The following is a 9,965-nucleotide window of genomic DNA, read 5'->3' as shown; positions in this document are numbered from 1 at the left end:
TCGTGTCTCCCAGTGCTCTTCGCTTTCTTATTGCAGACCTGCATGGTTACAACAAAATGATCTGCAAAACTGAAAATATTTAGTCTCTGGCTTTTACAGAAAAGGCTGACCAGCCTCTGGTTCCCGTACCGGTCAACTGATTGGAGTACCTTTCCAGTTTGGAAACATCTGGGCAGGCCCAGGTTTGCAAAATTCTTTAAGAGTAGTTATGGAGTTTTGCTTCTAAACATTTTTATGGCTGTATTCTTCTGAGCTGAGGTTGTGCTGTGTAATTCTGAGCCGGGATTTTCTCAAACTGTTTCTTATTTCTTATACCGGACACCCGTAAATTCCAAGGGGAATGGGATGTTAAGGAAGCCATGGAGTTTAGGAAAAAGATACAAATTTCATTTCCATTTAAGCATCGATGTATCTCCATCCTAGGCAGTATCGGTTCTGTGGTATTGATAGGGGAACTAAATAGCAACCAAATTTATAGAAAATAGTGGGTCATTGGGTACACAAGTTCTTCTTTTCAACATTTTTGTAGTGTTTGCAGTTTAAGATGACCGTTCCTGAGAAACAGGCAGCCTCTTAGAATGAAATAGCATTTTCCCTGGACCATACTCAATTTTTATTTCGTGGACAGCAGGAAGGGCAATCACACATCCAACACTTGGGGACCTCAAAGATAAAACGTAACTTTCTGAGAGCACACTCCCCCCGTCTCCCTCTGCTCTTTTCACTGTCCCATTGTCCCTGAAGTCTCTTTCATATCTTCTGTTCATGACTCCAGTAACTATTCCTTCTCGTCCCTCAGCTGGTAAGTTTACTTTTCTACTTTGACCAAGCAAACTGAAGCCAAGAGAAAAGAAATTTCACCAGCAACTCCCAGCACATCCGCTCGCCTTCTGATGTCTGTGACCTCACTCTCGCTGCCCCACCTCTTATTACAGGTGACATCGAAAGCCAGGTCATCCAAAAGTCACCAGGGGGCCCATCCATACAATCTTCTCCGGGCTGTCACTCCCACATCCATCCTCTCTGTCACTACCTCATCTATTTTGTTCTACTGCTAGTTGGCTCCTATCAGTATATAAAAGTCCATCCTCTTAAAAGAAACAAACAGCACTCCTTGACTCTAATTGGCCCCCACCAATTGCCACCCCATGTCTTTGCAGCAAATCTTTAATGAGTCGTTTAAACTCACTGTCTGCATATTCTCTTGAGCCATTCCCTTTTGCACCCACTCTGGCTTTTCCCCTGATCCCTCGCTCTATGGAAACTGCTCTGTCAAGGCCATCAGTGACCCCACGTTGCTAAATATAGTGGTCAGTTTTTAGTCTTCATCATGCATGGCCCTTTGGCAGCATTTGACCCGGCTCTTCCATTTCTCCTCCCCCGTGTTCCTGCTTCACTTGGCCTCCAGCCCATCGCTCTGCTTTCGATCCACTGGCTGGTCTTTTGCCAACGTCTCCTCTTTTTTCCAAATATTTGCTGCAAATGTGCCTCGGAGTTGGGTCCTGGGTCTCTCCTCTATCTCACTGCTATACTTTTGGTAGAAGCAACCAGAATTGGAAATTGACATGCCATCAATTTCTCGATTTGTCCAAAACTCCCTGACTGGCCTTTTCCATTTGGAACTCTCTCCCTGATACTCATATTCTTTTTCTTTCATTCATCTTGCTTTCACATTCTTACGTATGTTCTACTGTGTAAATTACTTTTCCAAATTTTGAATCAGTCCATACATATCATGTGAAATGCTCAGATCTCTATTATTTCCACTAAGATGCTTATTCTACCTTAGAACCTTTCTGCATTTCTGTATTTATGTCAATAAAGTGAATAGCATTTCTACAAGCCTCATAGTTAAACAGTGTGTTTGTTTGGGGCTATTATGTAACATGAAATAATGATACATCAACATAGTCCTTTTTCATTTAATTTTATGTAACACCAAGATGAGGATTTTGCACTGAAGACTCTTTCGTTGAAATTTTACCTACGTTACGGACAGTCAGTTTTTGTGAAAGCCCTCATTTCTCCCCTTTTCTGATATATTTTCCATTTGGCTATTATAACATATACCTTGGCATGAAATAAAATTCCAAATCCATTCACATAATAAAATTAATACATTTAAATTATATTTTTTAATGTTAAAAAGAAAGAAAAAAAAAACCAGACTCCTCTACCTATTAGGCATTTCTGTGGCAATATCTAATAGACTCCTTAATCATGATATTGAAGAACTGAGCTGATTCCAGCCCCTTTCCACCTGCTCAGCCCCATTTTGTCCCATCTCCTGTGGATGGAGAGGACATCCATGCCATTTTCCAGGTCCAGATGTTGGAACCATGTTCTTTCTCTCTCTTTCTCTTACACACACACAGACAGCAAATCCAGCTTGTTAGAAAATTCTGGCTACTCTGAATTCATTAACCACGTACTCCCTGTTCCCCGCCCTCCTAGGAGCCACCTTCAGCCCCTTGTTGGACACAAAATAGCCTACTTCTTCCATCTTTGCTTTTCTACAATCTCATCCACACAGAGTCAGAGGGAGCCTATAAAAGCATACATTTGAGGGGGTGGGTGTAGCTCAGTGATACAGTGCATGCTCAGCATGCATGAGATCCTGGGTTCAAACCTCAGCACCTTCACTAAAATAAATAAATTAACCTCCTCCCAAGAAAACCCAAAACAAAAGCATAAATTGGACATCACCCATCCCATCAAAACTCACTAAAATGGTCACCATTCCATTAGGAGCCAAAGTCGTCCCAAGGTCTTCGAGGACCCGGCTTGCTCTGCCTCTCCGCCCACACTCTCCCCATCACTCTGGGGGCCTCTGGCTCCGGCTCTTCCTTCTTCCTCCGGATCTATTCTGCTTCAAGTTCATTACTCCTTGAGATCTGCCAGGATTGCCTTATTCCCTCCTGCCTGCCTCCCACCCCACCACCATCACCTGACTTTGCTCATATCACTCTTATTTTTCCCCAAGCTCTTGCTACCCCCATCATGTTGCCTGTTTTCTCTGCTAAAACTCTGAGCCCCCAGTGATGGGGAGTCGTGTCTATTTTGTTGACTAATAAAGCCCAAGAGCCTTGGGAATGGGTATAGTTACTAGATTCCCATAAGTAGTAGGAGCTTATACAGATTTGCTGAATGAATGCAGAGGTCCTGGTCCAATTCGATGGAGCAATTCTGTGTCCTGCTCAAAGATTAACTCTCCTTTCCTCCTGAGAGAGGGTGACCACTACCTTGGTGATCAAAGGCAAGATCTATTTTCTTTATGCTGTTAACCTTAGGCGGGGAGACTGGGGGATCTTCATTTATATTTTAAAATTTGATTCACTCTGCAGTTTGTCTCCTGTCTATGTATCCTTTTGAGAAACCGTTTATGAGTGATCATTCTTCCATCAGATTGAACAGGATCCAGGGGGAAGTACAAAGCCTGTCCCATTGGCCATCCTGTGTGTCATGTCCTGTGACCCAGTGGATGCTCAGCACGTAAGTGAACCAACAGGAGTGAGTGAAGAGATGGGAACATCTCATTATTGTGGTGGCTGCACTCTGTCCAATGCCTTGAGATTTGGGGAAGGGTTTACAACTGCGGAGGCGAGATGTCAGGTCCTCGGTGCTCTTCCTGATTGCCCTGGCCTTACCCATTCCCCCAGCCCCTCTGGGCAGCCAAGCCCAGGAGCGGGGCCACCGGCGATTGTGCTGATCAATAATCCACCTCACCCAAAGTCCGGGGGTAAGAGCGGCCAGCACAACTGGTTGTAGACACTGAAGTCAGGTCCTTGGAGGAATTCCCCACTGAACAATGTTTTGGACCTTTTATTTTTCTCTATAGCCTCCAGCTGAAGAAACAGATTGCCTTAGGTACATGAAAGGTGAGGACACCTACTATCCCCATGGAGCCAAGGTGGTGCTGGGAGTCTGCTGTTTGTACAGCCGTTGGGCTCGTGTTGCTTTGGGCATCCCTGTGCCTGAATTCCTGCAGTACACTCGGTGGTAAGAACGGGGGTGCCTGGCAGGGAGGTAAGCGGGTCGGGGGACTACACAGCTGGGGAGACGTTAACCTGGGGTGAGCTGGAGCCGGCTGATGCATGGAATCTCGGTGCAGGGAACTCTCCAAACTCAGAGAGGTTCCCACTCCCGCAGGGTCCCTTTGATCAGGGTGCTAGGCTGTCAGCACTGCAGGGTCCCTGTGAGGGTCATGGTGCCTTCAGGCAGTGGGAAGTGAGGGGTCCAGTGGCAATTAAATTAACTGTGCACCCAAAGCCAACCCCCGTCTCTTTCAGCCTGTTTCCTAATCTGCAAAACTGGAATGATTTTAACCATCCCACAGGTGTGTTGATGGGCTGGGACACACTAGACAGCCAGGAGCTGGAATTCCTCTGTGCCCTGATTGTTATCCTTCCCTCACACTATTTACTCTCACAAGTTCAGTCTCTCTGTCTCTCTCTCATTCACTTGTAACTTTCTCTCCTGCTCTGGTTTCATTTGATTCCCACCCTCCTCCCAATCCCCAGATGAGTGAAATTAATTTCTGTGTGTCAGTTCCAAATTCCCGGGAAAGATTCTCTGTCCCCTCTGGATTGGTTGTCCAACCCATCAGTTGCAGTCAGAGCAGTGAGTCCCTCTGTGACCAGAGGAGGGGCTCTGCCCAGCCCCCCAGCCACCATTGTGGGAGCACATAGCTCTCCGAGGAGGAGGTACTGGCTGTGACTTGGTGTCACTAAGTGTGAATTTATCTCTCCTCTTGCCCCACCTTCATCCTCCTAAACAAAGATGAAAATTAAACACTCCCGAGATTTGTGTCATGGAACACTCAGGGTGGGGGCTAAGAGGGCTGGATTCCCTGCTGAGTGTAAGGGGCTACAGTGACTCCACAACGAGAGCCTGTAAAGGAAACAGCACCGGCCCCACCGGACCCTTAGGGTGCTGAGTCTGCGTGACATTGAGCCAGGCTTCTGACCACAGCTCAGGGGTCTGGTCCGACCGGTTAGTCTTTGAAACCAACCAGCTGTGGATTCCTCAATCCCTCCCTGAGGTTTTACCTGAACCACGAGCTTCTGTATCTCTGAAGACAGATGATGAGGACCCTTCACGTAAGGCATTTGCACAGCCCTGTGCGGGAATTTGTGCTGCACGGTCTGCCCGACGAGCTGACCAAAGTTCGTATTTCACTGATCTTAGAAATAGTCTGGTTTCCTGATGCACTGTTTCACTGAACAAGCAACAGAAGCCACCTCTGGCTGATAAAAGCAAAAAAGGGACTTAAAGAAAAGATACTGGGAGGGTGCATGGAGTGTCCCAGACCAGAGCCGACCCGGGGGCCGTAGGAGATGTTGGGGAGCCCCAGGCACCAGGCTGCGCAGGGTGCTACCGGGCCCCCTGCTCCCCCAGCAGGGACCCCCCTCCTCCTGACACTCCACCTCACTGCAGGTTCATGTCCCGGCAGGGCCAGGTCACACTGAAGCCACCAGCACACACCTCAATGGGGGAGTTGGCCCCTTCTCAGCTGAGGGCGTGCCTGGTGTGGGGAGAGGCCCAGTTAGAGGAAGGCGGTTCCCCTACTGTTCCGAGTTAATGCACAAGTCAGTGCCCATCACTCAGGAGAGCCGGGCTGGTCCGACCTCATTGTGGTGACTAGGCCATCTGAGTTCACGTATTATTTTTAGTTTGGAAGGCCCAAGAGGGAGAAAAAGTGGAGGTTCTAGTACTTATTTTGTATTTCCCATGTACCAGGTGCGGTAAGCAAGCCACTTCAGACAAGGCCCATAATAACCACATTAATAGGCCACGGAGAAAGTCATGCAGTCAGGCCTCTGCAGCCCCGAAACCCGTGTCCTCATCAGTTCCGTAGTTACCAGTGGAAGTTGTAGGGATTTATGGGACTGTGTGCTCCTGTGGGGGCTGGGATGTGTGTGTTTAAATCCACATCTTCAGAAACTCGGCCAGAACCACAGCCACTGATTGTCTGCATGGAGGCAGAGGAGAGGAGGCTTCCAGCCTCTGGTCCAGCTCGTGTGGAGCTCAGAAGTTGCTCCTTCTGTCCTGAAAACAACACCAGAGCTGAGGGAGCTGCAAACCCACTGCTCTTCTTAGATCCACAAGAAAACTGAGGGGGAAAGCTGCTCCCAACACAGAGAGGCAGCCGGGCAGGCTTGGAGAGTCACAGCTCCCAGGGCAGAACCCGCTTTTGTAAGAACCCCGGGGGCAGGCAGATTTAACAGGTCCCTGAGGCCAGCTGGAGGCTCAGCGTGGGGAAGTCCGAGTGTGACAACTCCAGGGGGCCAGTCACAGGGGCCCCCTGCTCTTTTTCATGCATTTTACATCCAGGACCGTATCCTGTTCTCAGAGTGAAGATCATAGGAAAACTCCTCATGGTTCCTGCCAGGAAAGGAAAAAATAGCTCTATTGAAATACACCCAGAACATTCTCTTCCATTGTGGGGGGTTGTGTTTTGTTTTTTTTTTTTATGAGAATTTATTTTACCAGAGCCTAACCTACCTGGGGGAAGGGAAATACCTTCTGTGTCACCCAAATTGGGGTGGGGGAAAGAGACACACTTGTGGAGGTCACAGCTCAGGGCACAGGCTCAATGAGAACTAATCACAGGACTACAGAAGCCCTGCTCTTTCCCGCTCCCCCAACACCTTACCTCCATGTCAGTAGAGCCCCTGTGTAATAACAGGAATAAAATTAAAAGAAGTAAATGTCTCAGGAGTGTCTAGGGAAAACCCAAAGACAGCGGGGAGATGAAAACAAGGACACACGGGTGGCTTTAGCCTCTCGCACGAATAGCTGTAGCAAACTACACACAGCCCAGCCCCAGTAGATAAACAGAAAACCTCACAGAAGAAACTATTTATTTTGGTTCTCTTACCCAGTGCATTCCATGGTGCATCCTCGCCTAGAACTGAGTGGAAGCAAGTCCATCTCAGAAGGGACATACCTGAAGAGAAATGGCTTTCCAGACTCTGAAGGGCAGAGAAAGCACCAGCCTGGGTTAGAGAAAGGTGAGGGGTGGGGTAGGGTGTGGGCTGCATTCTTCCCCAAATAAGGAACTTTCCTGAGGCCAGCACAGTGGGAGGGAGGGCCATAGGGTGGAAGCAGCCGGACTTCTTCCCGAGAAGTGATAGGATGCCTCCAAGGGACCATTCAGGTGCCCAAACTATGTCCTGATGGTGGGAGCCTGTCGGTCTGCCTCAGAGCCCAGGACTGAGGTGGGCGCACAGCAAGCCGGTCTTACTTGGCCGGATCAATTTCACTTCTCCGAAACCCTGTGTAAAACATGAAGCGTGGACGACCTGGTGAGCACAGCTCTGCCCTCAAGACCGGTTTCAACTCCTCTCTTCCCAGAGAACAGCATCTCTGAGCCCGTCCTGGGTGACCTCACAGAGATCACCCTAGTGGCCCAGGCTAGTGACCGGGAACATGTACCTTCCTGCAGCCAACCCCAGACGTCCACTGATGCATCATATACTGACAAAGATGTGAGTTCCTGTGCATTGGTCTAACAGCAGAGACTCTGCCACAGGCCCAAGAGGTGGTGTGTGGGACAAGCAGGGGTGCAGGAGTGTACGCAGTGCAAAGGTGTAAGTGGTGGCAGGGGTGCAGGGGCTGTGGAGGGTGCAGGCAGTTCAGGGGATGCGGGGGTGCAGGCAGTGCGGAAGTGCAGAGAGTGGCAGGGGTGCAGAGGTACAGGGAGTGTAGGGGTGCAGGAAGGTGCTCAGGCACGTGGCCAGGGTCAGAAGGCAAGTGCACATCCTCGCAGTCAGCCTGACCCCGGGAGATTGGTGCAATGGTCTGGGTTGGCGGAGGGGTCGGAGGGGGCGGCGACGGCGGTGGGTGGGAGGCTGCCCGGGCAAGCCGGTCGATGTCTTCTCTTCCCTGCAGCCTGGCCTGGGGGGGCGTTGGCCGCCGGAGATTCGCCAGATGTTGGACTCCAGTTAAGCTTGCTCCTGGGTGGTGGGGCGGTTAGGTCGGGGGCGGTGGCAGCGGCAAGGGGGCGGAGCGGGGCTGCCCCTGGCGAACTGATGGAATAGTTGCCTTCTCCCGGCTGCCGGGCCTGGGAGCGGCCTCTGCTGCCCCAGGTCGCCTCACACACCTGTCCCACTCAGCTTGCTTAGTGGGGAGTGGAGGCGGTGCGGTTAAGGTGCAGGGCCCACGGGGATAGGGGGGCTGCCGCACGGAAGCCGGTCAATTCGCTCCGCTCTCCCCCGCGGCGGAGCCAGGGGCGGCTTCTGCTGCCGTAGATGCGGGACGCCGGTCTCCAGGTGAGCTTGGTCCTGGGAGGCGGCGGCGGCGGCGGCGGCGGCGGCTGGGGGTTTGGGTCCGTTCCAGGGAGCTGCTCCATTTCTTCTCTCCCCCGCGGCCTGGCTTGGGGGCGACCTCTGCCGCCAGAGATTTGCCTGAGGTCCGACTCCAGGTGAGCTTGCTCCTGGGAGATGGGTGCGGTGCAGTCAGGGGGCTGGGAAGGTGGTGGCTGCGGGGATAGGGAGGCTGCCCAGGGGGAGCTTGAGGATTAGCTCCCATGTCTGTGCCGCGTGGCCTGCAGGCAGCCTCTGTTGCGCCAGGTCCCGGGATAACCCTTTCCCACTTTGCCTGTTGGGGGCGGGAGGCAGGGTAGTCAGGGTGCACGGGTGGCGGGGGTCGGGGGCCTGCAGCGGGGGAGCGGGCACATTTGCTCCCATCTTCCCCGCGGCTTGTCCTGGGGGCGGTGTCTCTTGCCCTGGGTTAAGAGACACGTGTATCCTAGTCAGCCTGGCCCCAGGAGGCGGGCGTGTTACGTTGGGGTTGGTGACAGCAGCGGCAGGTTTTCCCATGGAGCCGGTCCATTTGCTCCCATTTCTCCCCATGGTTTGCCCTGGGGGCGGTCCCTGTTGTCCCTAGTTCGCCGGAAGTCCATTTCCAGGTCAGCCTGCTCCCTAGAGGCGGCCACCGTGAGGTCAGGGGGCAGGAGCGGTGGCTGCTGTGGGGGTAGGGGGCTGCCTGGGGAGCTGGTGGATTGGCTCCCGTCTCCCCGATGGCCTGGTGTGGGAGTGGCCTCTCCTGCCTCAGATCACCAGACACACCTGTCCCATTTAGCCTGCTGGGGGAGGGGCGCCCTGGGAAGTGCCTTTAAAGTGTGGGGGAGGCGACAGCAGGGGTAGAGGACCTGCAGCGCGGAGCCTGTCAATTTGCTCTCCTCTTCCCCACGGCCAAACCTGGGGGCGTACTCTGCTGCCCAAGAAGCCAGATGCCCGTCTTCAGGTCAGCTTGCTCCTGGGAGGCGGGCGCGATGCTGTCGAGGGGCAGAGGCAGCTGCGACGGCCGGCTGCCCCGCCTAATGGGGCCACTTCTTCTCCTCTCCCCTGACCTGGCCTGGGGACGGCCTCTCCCGCCCAAGATTAGCCTGAAACCCCACACCCGGTCAGGTTGCTCCTGGGAGGTGGGCGCGGTGACATCAGGGGTTGGAGAGGAGGGGGGTCTGCCCCTGGCGGGCTGGAGGATAAGCTCCCATCTCTCTGGAGGCCTGACGTGGGGGTGGCCTCTGCTGCCCCTCATTCCCGGGTCACCCTTCTCCAGGACATATTGCCCCGGGGGTGCTGTAGGCTGCGGGGGCGGCGGGTTGTTGGCGGGGGTATGGAGCTTGCCGCTTGGGAGCTGGTGGTTTAGATCCCATTTCCCCCGCAGCTTGGCCTGGGGGCAGCCTCTGTTGCCCCAGGTCGCAAAGCACTGTTTCCCTGACAGCTTAACCACCGGAAATGGGCAGGATGTGCTGAGGGGGCGGAGGCAGCCGCCAAGGCAGCGACGGAGGGGGCTGTCCCTGGCCAGCCGGTCAATTTTTTCCCATCTGAACATTTGCTGCCCCAGTTTCGCAGGACGCCCTTCTCCAGTTTATCCTTCTCCTGGGAGGTGGGCTCAGTGCATGCAGCCCAAGGTCTGGGCTCTCCCCTGGGGAGGGGCAGAACTCTCTTCTTCTTCTT

At 52.9% G+C, this 9,965-nt stretch overlaps 1 protein-coding gene across 49 annotated transcripts in view; it reads left to right on the top strand.

Annotated features, from left to right (window-relative positions):
- Window positions 1–7: 7 nt before the first annotated feature.
- The window catches only part of LOC141577229 (uncharacterized), a 148,370-nt gene continuing 138,412 nt past the window's right edge, over window positions 8–9,965 (top strand). For 41 of the 49 annotated variants that reach the window (XR_012506130.1, XR_012506098.1, XR_012506114.1 and 38 more), the window contains exons 1-8: window positions 8–182; window positions 3,406–3,492; window positions 3,839–3,999; window positions 6,885–7,013; window positions 7,357–7,490; window positions 7,894–7,945; window positions 8,232–8,425; window positions 9,229–9,894. Coding sequence is in view for 7 of the 49 variants with exons in the window: in XM_074361401.1 (XP_074217502.1) it covers window positions 3,900–3,999; window positions 6,885–7,013; window positions 7,357–7,490; window positions 7,894–7,945; window positions 8,232–8,425; window positions 9,229–9,354 (735 nt within the window). In the remaining 42 variants the exon portion in view is untranslated. Of the gene's footprint in view, window positions 183–3,405; window positions 3,493–3,838; window positions 4,000–6,884; window positions 7,014–7,356; window positions 7,491–7,893; window positions 7,946–8,231; window positions 8,426–9,228; window positions 9,920–9,965 lie in introns of all 49 variants that reach the window. The other 8 variants (XM_074361402.1, XM_074361399.1, XM_074361398.1 and 5 more) reach the window with 8 other exon arrangements.

The sequence above is a fragment of the Camelus bactrianus genome, chromosome 3 (assembly GCF_048773025.1).
Source record: "Camelus bactrianus isolate YW-2024 breed Bactrian camel chromosome 3, ASM4877302v1, whole genome shotgun sequence".
Classification (NCBI taxonomy): Eukaryota; Metazoa; Chordata; class Mammalia; order Artiodactyla; family Camelidae; genus Camelus; species Camelus bactrianus.
Note: the sequence above shows the minus strand (reverse complement) of the source record. Positions and strands in the feature narration are given on the sequence as shown.